This window comes from Embiotoca jacksoni, unplaced genomic scaffold (assembly GCF_022577435.1).
Source record: "Embiotoca jacksoni isolate LCO1_2020_lvr unplaced genomic scaffold, fEmbJac1.0.p SCAF_16, whole genome shotgun sequence".
Taxonomy (NCBI): Eukaryota; Metazoa; Chordata; class Actinopteri; family Embiotocidae; genus Embiotoca; species Embiotoca jacksoni.
Window position 1 is genome coordinate 11,563,707 of NW_027185296.1, and position 17,528 is coordinate 11,581,234.

Genomic DNA, 17,528 nt, shown 5'->3' on the forward strand with positions numbered 1-17,528 from the left:
TTGTGGTTTGGTCTAATCTCCAAATACCGCTCCGAGCTTTCTCTGGATCCATCGCTTCAAGACCGTGGCGATTGCGGACATCCCAGCTCAAAGAATGACTGAACTTGTGGCATAAGGTCTAAGTAGGTGTAAATTGTGTTTTTTTCTTCCTCCTACCTGTTATGTCGATTTTATCCGAACGATCCACCACAACCAGCGTTTTAGTAGACACCTTGGTGCCCATCATCATGGACATGATATTGTCCGCAGTAAAAGAATCACAGGTGTTGCTGGGTTTTAAGCACTGTCCAGAAAAAATTAAAATGAAATAAGAGATTTAATTACTTGAAAATTTGAAAATTGACAGCGAAAATGTTATGCTAAGGCAAAAGCAAACATTCCGATGTTTAAACTCATGTAAATGCCTTGTGTCATACATAACAAATTGTATTAGCTTAGAAATCAAACATGACAAATTCATAAGCCTCACCTGACTCTGATCATGATCAGAATATAACAGTCAGCTTTAAAATGACAAGTTAGCCTCAGGCCAAAACTCTGCTTTACTCTGCTGGCAAGAGACAATATAATTTGGACAATTAGAAAAATAAAAAATTATGAATATGACTGATGCAGCTGGACGCCTGGCAAACTTTGCATCAATTCATATTTCCTGCTGAGCTTTGGGCTGCAGACCTGACACTGAATGGTTTCAGTCAGCCAGAGTAAAGACAGTGCACAACAAGACCGGCTTGAAACCTTCTTAAACAAACGCTGCTATATGGCTCTGGAAAGACTAAAACAACCGTGAGGGCTTGTACAATAATTTTAAAATAATAAATATGCAAAAAAATAAAAGTAACTTGGAGAAGATGATACTGCATACCGCTGGAAGTTCTTGGATCCCCTGAGATCTTTTGGAACACAGAGACATCTCACAGTGCAGGAAGAGAAGACACATGTTGAACTTTGATTTGAAGGTGAAGCTGAAACTTTTCTTATCGATCTTTGCATGAGGCACAGGGAAGTCCCTCTGAGGATAGTATTTGACGGAGTCATCTGTGGGGCAAACTGTCTCAATAAGTCTGTAGTCTGAGGCCACGCTGGGGTTGGAGTTGGGAGAGATGAAGCATGATATTATGGTGAAGCCCAACTCGGGATCTGATGCAGTTGATGTAACCTGGAGAGAGAGAAAAAAGGAAAAAGAAGATTTTATCCTTGTACCATTTGTTACAACAATCCTCTTCATAAGACTAAAGTCAGTGAATGATGAGTGAAATTGTTTGAGATGAGCTTTCTTTTTCACAGATAAAAAAAAGAAGGTATAAGAATTTATTCACTAACCCTTACAGTTTGAATTATTTACGCAAAGCTCAAATAATCAAGATTTTCATATTAGCTTTAGATCAAATGATGCAAGGTGTCATTTCCAGTGACAAACCCAGTTCTCCATTGAGCGTCTGGTTTCTTTTAGCTGTCAGAAAAAAACCATGCAACCAAACAAATTTACACACTATATACAATTACCATGCACCAAACAGAAGACAAAGTTAGCACATGGCTGGTTAAACACATTGGTGGAAAGAGCTAGATGAGAGAGGACGGTGAATATTAGACTGTTATACATCAAGTGGACCAAAAATAATATTCAAGATGAATGTTAATGTTGCTCTTTCTGCTGAATGTGTGAACCCATTCACTATGTTAACTGCTCCCATGTGGCCAATACAATCTATTAAAACGCCTTAATGTGCAATTTAAACTGCACATTTTTGTGGGTCAGAAAACTTTGGGTCACGAATAAACCCGAAACATTAAAAATGATGACTGATTTCAACTAAAATTGATTGTATTGTATTCACCCCTGAACATCTTTTTTTTTTTTTTTTTTTTTTTTTTTTTTTTTTTTTTTTTTTTTAGAATCAAGCTTGCAATGTGCAAACCAAAGGGAGGACCCTTATTGACACAAGACAGAAACTCAAACTAATTTATTCAAATATTCAATATTTCACTACCAGCTAAAATGGCAGTAATATCTTTCCATCCATAACCACAAGACAGTCCACTGAGTTATTATTCCTCCTCTTTCCTCCTCTTGGATTGTCAGTGATGGTATCCTCATTAGAAAGGTCTTGGCCAGAGTAAAAGAACAGACACAGACACATAAAAACAGTATCTAAATGGCATGGTTTAAGGCTTATACTGTCAAATAGAACTTAAGTTTGGATATACATAGATTTACAACAATGTATCATACGGCCAGAATCAGTGAAAGGAGTTCTGAACAAACAAAAAGCCACTCTGTGAGCATCAAAGTGCACTTGTGCACCTTTTGGCCATTGCCTCGGGTCAGGTCTCAGCATAGTGTGAGTTCTGAGAGGGTTATGCCATAGCACCTCACACAGACAACTCTTTGTAACCCACTGGCTTTGAATCCACACTGTCACTGAAGCATCTCCTGCCGATATCATCATAAATCATCTCTTCAAAGGAGCTCAGAGTATGAGTCTTTGTCATCTCTTATAGGACGAGCAACATAACTACTGCTGCAAAACAAATATTTGCAGCCAGACGGACAGGATATAGAAACATGCACAGAGGAGATACAATGAATGTCAGGGGTGAAACTAAGTGTTAGCTTTTTAATCTCAACTAGAGATACAAACAGACCCTGAAGGATGCCACACAAGAAATCAAAGAAGGAAAGCACCAGACAGAGAGCACAGACAGGGTAGTTTTCATACAAAAGTTTACATTTAAGGAATAAAATACACAACATGTACTCTGAAATGAGAAGTGATGTGTTATACATGGAAATCATACCTCCACAAACACTTTCTGATTTTGTGAAACAGTGTAGAAGGCCTGGCGTGAAGGATTGTTGAATGGTAGCATGTTGTACAACTCCATATTAAACGTTATGTTGTTGACCGGTTGCCTGGCTGGTCCTGGTACAATCCTGGGAAGTGTTTCTGAGGTTTCCTGGTTCTTTCTGTATGTACAATTAAACTAAGAGGAAAATAAAACAAAGCCAGCACAAACATCAGCAGGGACCTGACATCAGATTTTTACTGCTAATCACCATCACTCTACAAGACTGTGTGTCATTGTTTAACCACATCAAGATGGACCAGAAAAAAGGAAGGGAACATAAAAGATACTGTATAAAAAAAAAAAAAACATAAAACAATGAGTGTCAGATGAGAAACGGATGAGACAACGGAAAATAAGTCAGAGAAGATGGAGAAACTTCAAAATTTAAAATCAGGTCAAGTTCATTCAACGGACAACATGGAAAGATGGGACGATTGCAGGAAAAGATGAGTCTTTACTAGAACCAAACGTCGCTGGGAAATGGAGTGTCTTTTAAGCTGTGCATTATTTACTGAATACAGACATATAGTTTATCAATGGTCCTGAGTCGTCAACTTTCACCTTGCAACAATGTGCAGCTCACACAGAGAAAAAAAAAATCACAATGAGTCCACTGTCTTACCACAATGATGGACTGGTGCTGTCTGTGTCCTGGAAAAATTCTCTCTGGGTGCTTTGGGAACAGCACTTCTCCAGATTCCAGATCCAAATCCACCAGCCCACCACTCTCATCCTTATTCTCTGCATGACTTATCACGACCTGCAATCCACAGAGAAGTTGCTTATACACAATATCTAATCCACAACACTTTCACAAAAATAACTTCCAGACTTTTTATTAACACATGCATTTGTGAGTAATGTTGCCCAATGCATGCAGAGATTTGAATCTTGGAGAGGGGTCAGCAAAACATTCTTGCTGGAAATGTGGGAATGTCCTGTGGCTTCAGCAGGATAAAACATAAAATATATTTTTAATTTCTCAGTAGGGCAGAGGTATGTCAGGGGTCTCAGATGACCATGCTGCTTTAAGAGAATTTGATTAAATGAAGAGAGAGGACAATGACACTAACGGGGCTTTTTTGAAGTCGGCTCCAATTGTTAGCTGCCCTGCCCACTGACCACTGCTGAGTTACATCAACATATCACAACACAGTGGTGACAACAGCCAAAACAGATTATCTTTGATGTGTGGGGGCCCAGACAATGAAGATTTATCTTTTTTGATCAGAGGTCAGAGGTTGTCCTTGCATCCAAGTACTAACACAAAAGATGACCTTGGACATATGCCCAGGTTTTCCATCTGTATTGGACAGAAAAAGTGTTGTTCCCTCTCCAAAAGATTTCAAAAGGTCTGGGGGGAAGTGATTTCTTGTTTTTTTTCTTGCTGCTTGTTAGAACAAATACACTGAATGAATGCATTCCTTTATTTTGAAGATAACTAGGGATGTCAAATGTGAATGTTGAGTCCCATACAAACAAATGCTTACAACTACCTTAAGTCAAACAGAAATATATTATCTTCTCACTTTTTGTGTGAGGGAATATAAATGACAATCGTACTGCATGTATTGTCAGTCTTTTTTTTAATTTGTACATATTAGAGACAACAGTTTTATAGACATATTTGAATGAGCAGAATCTAGATGCCAGGCGTCTGAATTAGCATTAAAAGGCAGGATTGACATTTTACAACTGTAGGGCTGCATGAAGATACATAATAAACCTTGTGGTGAGTTACTGACTGGTGAATGTGAAGTAAACTTATTTTTTCCCCTTTTTTTGACAAGCCCCACAAAACATTGGTTATATGTCATCAGAATTTTTAGGATTTGTTGGTTAGCATTACACTCAGAAAATGGAAGTTAAGAAGCGAGGCTAAAATTAGTCCATTGTCCGAATGAAAAGCGTAAGCTAGTAAGCTAACATTAGCAATGACTCCTGCTGGATGTTCGTTTTCATTCTTGTAATTTCAACATCTAAGGGACATTGAACTATCTGGTTCTTTGTGGAGTCGGGGTGTGTGAAATTGTTTGTTTTCAGGTCGCAGTCTCAACTTTAAAAAAGCTGTTCCATCATCATTTTTTAAGTAACATTTTTTTTAACCTGGAAGCATAAGCAACAGTCAACAATGCCCAAACTAGGTAACTATCCATCCATTATATATACCCACTTTATCCTGAACAGGGTCACGGGGGGGCTGGAGCCTATCCCAGCTCACTTTGGGCGAAGGCAGAGTACACCCTGGACAGGTTGTCAGTCTGTCACAGGGCCAACAAATAGAGACAGACGGAAACAAAGACCATTCATGCTCTCATTCACACCTAAGGGCCATTTGTAGAACCACCAATTAACCTGAGACGCATGTCTTTTGGATGGTGGGAGGAAGCTGGAGTACCCGGTGAGAACCCACGCAGGCACAGGGAGAACATGCAAACTCCAGACAGAAAGGCCCAAGCTTGGATTTGAACCCGGAACCTTTTTGCTGTGAGGCAACAATGCTAATCACTGCACCACTGTGCCACCCTAGGTAACTGTTACTTGTGAAATAATATGAACAATGCTTAATGCCAATAACGACTGTCAGTGGGACCTAAAACATCACAACCCCCTGCAGATCACTTCTGTCAGGGATACTATCACCGCTATCACTACAGTACATGAGACAACATTAATATCTAGCAGTCAAATGCAGTGAGAGGCCATTTTTCATGCTCCAGGTAGAGCAGGTAGGTTTGTTTAAACAAAAATGCAATACCAAGTATTATACTCACAGAGTTGATGTGGAGGGCCATTGGACTATCCTGCATGGGATATATGGCCGTCTCACAGCCAGTCAGAGGAGTTTCCAGTGTGTAGTGGGTGGCATTGACTGTTGCTTTGCATTCTGGATCTTGGAGCGTGAGGTTGGCAAGAGTAATCCCCTTTGCCTGAGGAAACATCAAAAAATGGCAGAACTGGATAAAGATCAAAAATAATTTATTAATTTATTTTCAGAATCTTAAAAAAAAAGAAGAAAAAGCTTGCCTGTGTGAAACTTTGAGTTCTCAGGAATAAACAAATCCCACAAGGTGGTCTAACTCCAGCTCCTACAGTAATTGCAGTCTCCACCAGTTTCCATTCTGTGATGTGGACTGATTGAGCTGTCCCAATGTTCAGAGGCCAAATGCCTGGAACAGTCCTGTTTGCTTCAATTTCAGCATGTGCGGGGATGATATGCGTCTTTCATTTTCCTATTTCACTTTTGTAGGACTGAAACATGCCTCCTCTCTTTGTGAACAGGAGGGGTCGTGGCAATGAGTAAAACAAACTTAGGTGTGTGTATTTAGATAACTTTAGCATTTGCTAACATGTTAGTACCTCAAATGTCCTGAGACAATGTTTGCTTTTAAAAAATCTAGACCACAGCAACATGAAGGTTTGTGCTGGCCTTTTCTAATCACTGTGCAGAAAACATTCATTCAGCTTTTTAATTGGTCCAGTCACTCCTAATCTGTTTGGATGTCCTCTATTTTTCTTGTTTTCCATTCTTGTCACATCAAGTCTGTGTTGCATGAGCAGAGTTGTAAGAACAAAATACCCAAACTTCGTGTTTATGCCAACTAGCAATTTTCAGATGTGCACTTTAAGTTAATTTCAAATCATTAAGGACACAAAATTAAGTCTGATTAAGAATAAAATTACTGTAATTTGTTCCATTTTCTGAAGTTCAGATTAAGGAAAAGACTGTTATTGAGTATCCAATATGAGAAAAAACTGTATCTGAGTCATTTAAATGTAATAGTTTGGTCATTTTTGTGGCGTTTGTGCAAACAAAAAGATGTATTTAATTTGTAATGCTACACATACTGCCTCATCACCTTATATACGCCATTTAAAAGAAAAATATATATCCAAACTATTTAAAATTATCCTCACTAGTAGCCCTGTGAGCTTCTAGGTATCTATGATGAACAACATCCAGCTGTCCACTCACTTCTAGGCTATCTTTGTCGATGCTGACCACCATCCTTTTGTCCTCACACTGCACATTTAGGCCGACAGTCAGAACGCCCTGATGCTCCTCAGGCTCTCTGTTCTCCCCGGGCCGGTCGTCGAGGGCGGAGGGCAGCGGCAGGTGGGGAAGGCCATCAGACAAGTGTGGGGGAAATGGAAAAGGCAGACTAGAGCGTCGCGAAGCAGTTCCACCACCAGGATGAAGACTGGAATCACGCAGGATGGAGAGTTCAGGAGGCAACATGCTCTCCAGAGGATCCACCACATCTGGAAGTCACACAGAACCTCATGAGGCCAATTTCATGCTAGTTTCTCAATACAGCCTGGATAATGTGAAATATTGGTTATCAACAACATTGGAGCATCTGTTAAAATTTTGCATGCCATATTTTAGCTATAATTTAAACAAGCACACAGTTTCTATTTCCGCAAACAGATCATTTCAACCAGAGCGAGTTTAGAGGATTTTTCTTCAGATTACCTGGCTCTCTAAAATGGACATTGAAATGGTTAGCCACAGGAGTGCTGGTGTAAGATGTGACCGGACTGTAGCCATGCTCCTGTGCCCACTTGATCAAGGCTTGTGATCCTGATGGTAAGTGCTGCTTGGGGGATTTGGACACTGACATTTGTGAGTTAACACTCACGGTATCAGAGGCCTGTGGAGAAGAAAATGTTGTTTGTAGAAGAGGTGTGTTTGACACAAACTTATTTCTCAAAGAGTACATGTGGAGTACACATATTTTTTTTTTTCATTCAGAAGCACACTCAAAAATGTTCAAGCAACAAAGTTGATGAATTAACATTAAAAAAAAAGTATGACATACTGTATATATTCATACCGTGTGCATGATCGTTATCCCTCTCCTTGTGTGCAGTTATAATGTGAAAACCAGTGGGGGACAATGGAAGTGGAAACCTAGTATACAAGACACTAGGATTGGTCTTAAAACTCTGTTTTTGATCATGTTGAGACTGTAATTGAACAGTTCTACCGGTTCTGCAGTTGCCTACACTTCATTTTTTCACTTTCTGTGTGTGTTTGCGTGTGTACGCGTAAGGGTCACATATCTGTGAAATAGCACATGGCACCTATTGGTCCATGCCTACTGATACATATTACAAGACCAGTTAAAAATTGTGTGTATAGCTGGACTGTGTGTGAAAAGCATTTTTAAAATTGCTTTTAATTTCAAATGATTACAAAAAGTTGTCACCTTCGGCTGACCAATGATGACTTCAACGGTCAGTCACGTGACAAATGGCCCACTAAGTTTATCACTCACTCAGTCAGTGTCAGCCATTCATATTTGTATGACTGACTCCGTTGTTCAGCTAAAAGCTTTCCATCAGCAAACCAGCCTGACACTTTTATTGTGAAACAGAAAAGGGCTACATGTTTGAATGCGGGTAAAAACAGAGGATACTTGGGCCGCTCAAAGCAGACCGGTGGTCAGTGTATCTGCAACAAGCAGTAAGTGGCTGTAGGATACGTTACCACTTCACATTCGGCACAGTTATCTATTTTTTGTCCAATAAGTTACATTTACAAGTGAAATTCACACAATGTAGAGCCCTGGAAGAGCATGCATTCAAGTCAATTTAAATGTAATGTCTTGAAGATCTTCAGACACAAAAGACATGATTTATTATACAGTTGTTATCACAGATATTCAACTTCAAGTATAGTCCTGCACTTATTCTGTGTCAAGTGTGAATCATATGAATGAGTGTGAGGTAATGGGCCTGTTGCAGCTCGATTATTGCTGAGAAACCAACATGTCAGTTTGCTCCTAAAATGTGTCTCCTGCCCTGCTGCTCCCTCTGAGGGAAGACTCATTCTTTCTCACAGCCATTTCCCACACATTCAAGCCTCTTGAGCAACACTGAGGAGAACACGGTTTCTGACAGAAGTAAGGCCTCTGTTTTATGAGGCCATCATATCACTTGCATAGCTGACGATCTCCCAAACACTGGTTGCACAAGCATCCTATGTACCACTTGTAAAAGTCAAAATGTCAGCTGCTGGGAAACTAAAAAACAACCTTGTTTTTAGACTGGCCCTTCAGGGGTTTAACATTGAGTTGACAATAATGAGAAATGGCATTGACACCTGTTTGTTGCCGTTTCTGGTTTATAATAAGCACAAAAACTTGAGATGTCTTGATTCCTACTAATCTGCCTTCATTTTTTCACTTTCTGCGTGTGTTTGCATGTGTGTGTACTAAGGGACACGTATCTGTGCAATAGCACATGGCACCTATTGGTCCATGCCTACTGATACATGTTACAAGACTTTCACAGTCATGGTAACCATTTGAACGCAAACGCTCCATGTATTTTACTATCCTGCGAACATGCGCATGTATTGAATGTTGAAAAATCTCTGTAATAAAAAGGGTGTGGTTTAGGTTGTACAGAAAAATATGAGCACGGTTATATATCAACAGCTTTAATTAGCATGCAACACAAATACTGATTGGAATATCACATATTGGGCCATGAACCAAAATATGCTCAAAATGGAAAGTTTGGTCACAAAAAGTCACCAACGTTATTACACTGTGTTCAAAGGGAATGAATGTGTGTTTTGAATTTGATGGTAATCCATTTAGCTGTGTTTGAGATATTTCAGTTTAGGCCAAAGTGCTGGAGCAACAGACCAACCGACATTGCTGTCGCATGAACTATTCTACTAGCATGACTCAAAATGTTTAATGGCTCCATCTTCTAAAATGTTAGAATTTTCTGGACTTTATATCATTCTGTTAGATAAAAAAATTTAACTAGCGACCAGTTCTGTACTTTACTGCATATAATCTAAAAGAAACAAACTAAATGTTTCAGTATATTTATTGGGCACATGATGCATGGCCATTAATTTGTGCTGTTTCTTTCACAGGTTTTGACCTGACATTACACTCTACCAACCTCACTGACTTACTCTACAGCAGTGGCCATGCAGCTGTACAAACACTGCGCCTGGCAAAAGTGCAGTGTCATGGCTGCAGCAGCACAGTACACCTACTGCATTACACACACACACACACACGGAACCCCTGCACAGCTCCACTGAGTACAGGGCTAAGAGAGCAGAGGTACATACAGAACAATAGCAAACTGATGGTCAATGAGCGTCCATCATTTTGTAAAAACCAAAGTCCCCAGATATATGAACCCTTTTGAAGAATATTGGTGAGTCTCCTACAGCACTGTTTTTTTTTTTTTTTACTCGAGAGAAATACAAGGTATAACATTCCAACCCTGAAGCAAATATGGAGTTTGGATCACTGCCAGTTTTGCATCAACATGATTTACAGTTAAAATATTCTTCCAACATGTGCACAGGTGTCATATTCTTATGTTTCCTGAGGGTCCAGAGAGGCTTGTGTAGCACTAATGAAAACTTCATTTCAAAACTAAATATTCAGCTTAGTGCTCATATGTACAAGACTATATTTCCATATATTGTAGTAATTAGCCAGTATTTGTCTTTTGTATGTGTTGAGAGGCTCCTAACAGCTCGCAGCTTAGAAAAGTGCCTGAAGCAAGTGCTATTCAAAATTCACATTATGACTGATGGGAAGCAGCTCTGGCTCTGTGCAGTTCATGTACAGCAGTAGCCTTGGCTCTGAAAATATGTGATGCCCCTGCCACTCCAGCCCCTGGCTCTCTGAAAGCAATGACAATCCCTGGAGCTGCCACAATGAAATTTCACAGTTCCCTCTAACCTGTTATCCCCACCCTGTCCTGCAGCGTGGAGCAGGCGCCAGTTCAACACACATCACAGTGTGACAAATTCTTTGGCCAGTGGTGAAAAGTGTTGACGTTTCTGTCTGTGACATGACTTGTGAGCAGCTGTGACGTGTGATACAACTTTATAAGATCTCCTGTGATGTCTGTGGAGCAAAAAAAAAGAAAAAGATGTAGAGCTTTTGTCTATTGTTATGCTGCCAGCTTACCACGACATCCAGCCTGCCAATGACATTGTGGGCTTTGACGACCCAGTTAACAGACTTAGCGCACTTGAGCAGCAAGACAATGTCACGGATCAGCGGGGCATTATCCTTCAGAGGCTGTAGATCCACTACGACATCCACCTGGAAAGCACTGCAGGATAAGAGAAAGAGAAAAACATTATTTTGGATGTTTAGGTCTACATGTGTGCTTTCTGTGTCTAGCCAACTAATTAAAAATCTGGACGCATTCCCAGACATTTGCTCTACAGACCAGATAGCACCAGAGTGAGATACAGCAGTGAGATAAAGCACAGCTACAACACATTCCAAGATTTGTGTTCTTTTGGGTGCACAAAATAATCACTCCATTGGGAAGTGAGGACATTATCTGGCAACTTGTGCATAAGAGACCCAGTTTTGAAATATCTTCCTCCAAAGAACACCACTAAGTGAACAGACACAGACACTCAACACCCCTAACCCTCCCTCCTTGCTGTTATGTTAGTTCCCATCAAAAACAATCTCCACAGAGATTAGTGAGAGGATCCCAACCTCTAAAATAAACTATGACAACATGTATTCTTGGCTTCAGCTGCTTGAGCAGGTCACCTGCTGGAGTTGGGGGCTTGGAGCTCAATGATGTGGACTTCTCGGTCTTTGTTGGGAACAGATAGAACGCATCCCTTTGATGTCTGTGGCTCCTCGTAGCTGCCCAGGTAGTTCAAAGAGAGGAACTTGGTATCAATCTTGCAGGTGTCAGAAAGTACCGGATCTGAAAGTGAAGAGGTGTTTGTGTTACTAGTCGGGCGATCTGTGAGGCTATCTTCATCTCCCAAAGGAAAATTACAGCTTTCTGTTACCTCTCCACCACTGAGAGGTCAGAGCCCGAGGTCAGCGACAGAACAGCAACCCCTACCTCTGAGGTATTCAATGTCTTGCTCAAGAAGACTTTGCTGGGGTGAATGTTTGCTTTGACCCAGCTGTTCGAAATTGACAAACAGTTTCCTTGGAGCCTTACAGCTAGTATTCCCATTGATTCCCTCCTAAATGCAGCACTAACAAAGCCCAGGCATGTGTTCTCAACAAAGTTGGGTGTAGTGTGGTTGGCATGACCTGTCTTTCTATCAACAGGGAAATGTCTTAGATTGTATGTGGGAAGACTAAGCAAAGACTTTTACCAGAGTTCCTTCATAATAACAGGACAATAATATTAAGAGACATATTATATCAAATCTTGTGTTTTTTCCTCCACTTTCCTCAAAAAATTCATGAACACAAAAAATTAGGCTTCTTCTCAGCACACAGAGAAAACACAAGACAGATGCTTCCTTATTTGGCAAACAGAAATTTGGACAAAGCGTAAACTGAAGGTTGGCACCTTCCACGCCGGAACTCTTGTGGCACTTTAAAGAGCTGAGGAGAGATCGTAAGTATGGAGCCAGTTAGGAAGCAAAGTCAGGATCCGTCCATCTTCATGAAACTGAAGATGTGGAGGAGTGGAAATCTACTGCTCATTACTTGAAGTAAACATCATGGTACTCTGGGGTTTTGCCAAACCACAGCCCCCAGTCACAAGAGCCAAGCGCTTGAAGGCTGAGCAACCACTCTGCTCTCTATTGCAACTAACAACATAGAGAACTTACTTATCACCAGTAGTAGTTGAGCCATTATTTCTGTCCAGACACAAGCTTTGCTTTGTTTCCTTGTAGTGAAAGATTCTCATTTAAAACAAGATATTCTATCTGAGAGCTGATGAATTGGGAAGCTGGATGTGCAGTCTGTTCACTGTATGAACCAGCCTACAGAAAATTAACAATTGGAAGTCAACATGTTGAAGATAATGCCTTCCCTAATAGTCCCTCAGTGCTTCTTCACTTTATACATACACCTCCCTCACCTTAATTATTGGAAAAATTGGAAAGGTGTGAATTGTCTTTTGCGTACCGTCTTTTTTCCTCCGACCCGCATCTTATCTGCCAACCCACAGTCTGTAGCCCCCCACATAGACATTACACTACTTTTTTATTTTTACATATTAGAGCAATCCTTTATTATCAAATTATCCAACACCAATTTGCAGAAGAGACAATTATTGGATGTTTTTTAAGTTTTGAATCTATTGGTAATATAATTTGTGTTTGTTTGTTCACACTTTAAACAGATACATCATTTGCACTTCAGTTGTATTTTTAACAAAGTAGTTGCTCCGAGAGTGTTTGTTGGTCCTAAAATTCTGTGACTTGTAGTACTGTCTTGGTTTTACCATCAGTAATCATGGGTGTCATAAAATTAACCACAACTAAACTCAAGTTTAAAACTTTAAATATTAAGTTGCCCATGTCAGTGATTAAGTATTCTGACTTTATATTTTACTTTCTCTAACTTCTAACAACTTAATTTCCTCCTCACCTGCATATTTTCAGACACTGACATACGTGCAAACAAACTTAAAATGTAGTCAGCCGGAAAAACTATAATAGCCTCAAACAAAGGGCAAATTTGTTGCTAACATGTGGTATAAGTATGAAGTTGTGTTCCAATGTGTTCACAAAAATGATTCAGTTAAAGGTGGGTGCAGGTCCCATTATGCAGTAATTTAGGCACAGACACTATTAGACAAGCTACAATATACTATGCTAAAATGCTAAAATGAATGAATAAAGTGTTCAGTGTCCTTGCTGGTTGTTCCAACACATTCAGAATCATTACCGTTAGCATTGTTATTAACAGGCAGCTCACTTTGTGCATGCCCTTGTAAAATATACATCTTAAGGGCTTTATTATTGCCATTTCACATATCTCTGTAATTTAGCACAGTGTTAACAATGTGACTTATAACATTATTTCTCAGCCATAAAACTCAAACCATTTCTGATGCAACAAAAATAGTATTTAAGTAATTAAATTAATGTAATAAATGACTAGTCGACTATTGGCTTGAACCAGTGATTGCTAGTCTACAAAGAGAATCTTAAATCAGGGGGCGCCCTCATTTATTTATACATTTAAAAAGTATCAGTGTATTTATTCTGCATGTAAAAACTTTAAAGTTTTGCCAAAATACAATCATAATTATTCTGGGGTCTAATAAGTCTTAAGGCAGTAAGCAGCCAAAACCCAGAAATACCACAAGCATCTTGTTAAATAGTCTGAAAGGGTGACTGTCTATTGAAGGAAGGAAATTACTTTCCAAGAGTAGTGCATGTACACCTCTAGTCTGGGCTAAAACACAAAAGCTAAGTAAAGTTATAAAAGCGAGGGTGCCTTGGGGCCTTGAGCTATGTTTGGGAACTTTGAGAATCTGGTGCACACCTTCTCCAACTTTGATGTAGATGGCTTGAGTCATCCTGAGCTCAGAGAAAGAGGTGACGGCCCTGTACTTTTTCTGGGCCCAGTTGAGGAGGTGCTCATTGCCGTGGGGAAGGGTCTCCTCCTGGATCTGGGTGAAGAGGGAGAAGTTTCCCGGCTTGAAGTAGACCTCTGAGCCCTCAGATACCTTGAGGAGGAGAAAAGGCAGGAGTGTTAGAGGACAAAGGAACTGCTGGGATAAGCTCTTACCAGTTCTATGCAATGTGCTTTCTTCAGTTCGTTCAGCTTTACTTGGGTCCAACATCCATTTCAGTTAAGTTATTTGCAAAAGAAAAAAATATTTAGAGTGATTTGTTGATTTTAGCTTTGCTCATCCTTATTTTTCCACAATTTTTTTTTTTATTGTAAAATGAAAAACCTGCAGGCAGATGAAAAAAAGAGCTGATCCTTTCCAAAATTAAACCAGCAATTTAAGCACTGGTGAAACCCAATTATTCACACTTCATCCCAGCCGTTACTGCAAAGCTTCTACAAATATGCTCTGCATATTTTTACACATGTTCCTCTACACAAATGGTGTCTGGTTGCCAGTGTTTATAAGGTGCTGTGTGGAGTAGTGTGTCATCACAAATGTGCAGGTGTCCTTCAAATTGGCCACAAGGGGTAACAGAGAAGACACAAATACTTGACAGAGACAGACAGATAAACTGACATAAAGGCCAAGACATACAGAAAACAGGTAAAATAAATGGTTAAACTTCTTGCATCTGACACATCACTGAATATTACAGTGATATAAATGGCGGTTGCAACACTGAATCTAACTGTGAGATGTTAACAGTCACAAAAAAAAAAAAAAAAAAAACATACAAATTAGGGAGACGAGACAGGAAGACTGGCCTTGCTGTTTTTTTAGGAGGGACCATCTTTGGCATTAAATGGAGCTCAGCCCACGTGCCTCATTTCAAAGACATAAACATTCGCATGTGCTGAAAACCTACCGAACAACCAAATGAGTCCAAGTGCATGGTCTAGACAGCCTACCTCATTTGATGTCCCTGCTTGTTTTTCTTTCTTCCGAGGTATCCTATCTGTATGCCTGAGCTGAGACAGTGCTGGCAGGCCCAATTAAAACGTGAAATCCTTTTGAATCCGAGAGGAAGACGTGAGACTATGATGTTACGAAGTTGTCCCTAAATTAAAATCATGCTTTAATGATACCGGAATAATATCCCTTCAAGAGTTTAGGTTCCTTAGACATAACTTTTCAAATCCCCTCATGGGCAACATCTGTCTGACCTCTGGACGCTCCTTTCGATGTTCCTGGTATTGTCACTAGAGGCCATAAATTCTGGGTACAGACAGATTCTGTCGAAGAATTCAGGTTGACTTTATTTTTAGTGTGTTTACTACAATAAGAAATAACAGAAAGAAAGAGGAGAGAGGCGGCGCCCTGAACAGCCAAGGAGCGGCCGGGGTTTCTTTGCTAAACTTGCCAAGCTCAGCAGACTTTATCAGTTTAATTGCGGGAATACAACCATAATTAGTCACAAAGAATTAGAGGGGAAAGCCTGAAAGCCAAATTAGCTCCAGGCCTTCCAGAGAGCTGAAAACCTCAGGAATTTGAAACAGGGAAGTGAGGGACCCAATCTGGGCTTTAACAAACTCTCTCTCCCCCACGCTCACTCGCTCTCTCTCTCTCCCCGTTCTCTCTCTCACCCCAGCTGACAGACCAAAAAGTGCTGGAAACCAAAACCAATTTCTGTCATTGGCTTAAATAGAATATATAAATATAAATACTCTGCACTGCATATTATTTATATAAGCTGCCATTCAATACTCTAATGTTACTTTTGTTGCCATGGTACTAACATAAAGCATTTTTTTTTTTTTTGCCTTATTAAATTCAAACTGTTGCAGTGGCAGAGCATAAGGCACTCCATGTAATCCGTTTTATTTATTCTAACATTGGAAAACTAGAAAAAGAATTAAAAATACTTTGTTTTGGATTGGTGTTTGCCTCATGACCAACCTTGCCAGCAGCAAAGGGCTCACAAAGCTCTATCCAGTGCTCTTCTGAGGGGCAGGCAGCAGCCCGTGGCTAAGTGAAGCATAAAACTTCACTGTATGAAAATGGAACGCAGCTCTTCTTAAGCAATCTATTGCTATTACTATTGAAACTGTCTTGAATGTAGAATTCCATAGTTAAGACTTTGTGATGTGTTCTGGAGTAGAAAATTGTAAAAAAAAAAATTGATATTACTCCGCTTTTATAGGAATTCCTCAGTCTTGGCAGTACAAACAAAGAATATAGAGAAGTTAGCTGCGTACAATTTAGACTGAAAGTCGTGTCACTGTTGACTTCAGTCTAAATTGTAGGCTGAGTATTCTACATGATTACTTTGATGCCCTCTTTTGTAAGATAACATTTTTTCATTATCTCGCGTGATAAAAGCACATCTGCCAGTGCTGAGTATCGTGCGTTATCCAAAACATTTAACTGTATATTTCCTGCCCTTTCTGCTTATTAGCATCGACATTTTATGGCCATATGTGCAGTAAAAAGGAGAAGGCATGCCAAATGTTTGAGATCAATTATCATGGAGCTGGAATCCTCTGCTGCATTCTCACCGATCAACACCCTTCGCCTGGGAAAATCGCAAAAAGCTGTTTGTAAAACAAGGTGTTGCAAACATAGCGGGGTGATGGAAAGTGCAGAAAGGGTTGATAGATAATGTGCGCATGTAATAACTCTGGTGATAGAAATGTGATAAATGCGTTTATGGCTGATTTGATCTTCTCTCTCTTGATGAGATACAGGGAGCTAATCACACTGCTCGCTGCATATGTGCGTGTGTTCCTGAGAACTGGCAGGCTTCGCTGTGGAGAAAACAATACCATATGTCTCAGCGCCACTCTGGAGCATTCCTCTGCCGTTCCTGTCTCTGAATAAAAACCAATAGTGGCTACTCGTGGTTTCCATTAACAATTACAGTTAGGGGAGCATGCGTGTGAGAGCTCATACTGCAAGTCTTCAGCTAATGAAAAAAATACAGGAGTGAAACAGCAAAGCTTGGCAAACAAACAATAGCAACCACAAGCCAACAGTGAAACTTAACAGAGTTGTTCCATCAAGAATCATGAAACATTTGCAGATCAAGCTTTTCAAGCAGGGATTCAGCACAGCTCTCCGCCTCAAACCCCAAAAAAGAAATGTATACATTTGGTTACAAAGACAACCTCTCTGCATGTTTCTCACTTTAAATCCTGGTGTCCCCTTTTAAAAAGCAATATGGCCTTCATACAAATTCATATTTCATGTCATTTTAGACCCACGATGATTGCTGCCTGCTACTGATTGACAAGTCTTACTGCAGAGAGCATGTTTTACAACAAAAGTCTGGATTTTGG

At 40.0% G+C, this 17,528-nt stretch overlaps 1 protein-coding gene across 2 annotated transcripts in view; it reads right to left on the reverse strand.

Moving 5' to 3' along the window:
* The window catches only part of tgfbr3 (transforming growth factor, beta receptor III), a 67,851-nt gene that overhangs the window by 13,309 nt on the left and 37,014 nt on the right, over positions 1-17,528 (reverse strand). For both annotated transcript variants that reach the window (XM_069150928.1, XM_069150929.1), the window contains exons 5-14: positions 14,121-14,304; positions 11,418-11,580; positions 10,812-10,959; positions 7,331-7,508; positions 6,830-7,116; positions 5,628-5,783; positions 3,476-3,613; positions 2,803-2,988; positions 866-1,159; positions 157-283 (exon numbers count right to left, since the gene is read on the reverse strand). In XM_069150928.1, the coding sequence (XP_069007029.1) occupies positions 157-283; positions 866-1,159; positions 2,803-2,988; positions 3,476-3,613; positions 5,628-5,783; positions 6,830-7,116; positions 7,331-7,508; positions 10,812-10,959; positions 11,418-11,580; positions 14,121-14,304 (1,861 nt within the window). The remainder of the gene's footprint in view (positions 1-156; positions 284-865; positions 1,160-2,802; positions 2,989-3,475; positions 3,614-5,627; positions 5,784-6,829; positions 7,117-7,330; positions 7,509-10,811; positions 10,960-11,417; positions 11,581-14,120; positions 14,305-17,528) is intronic.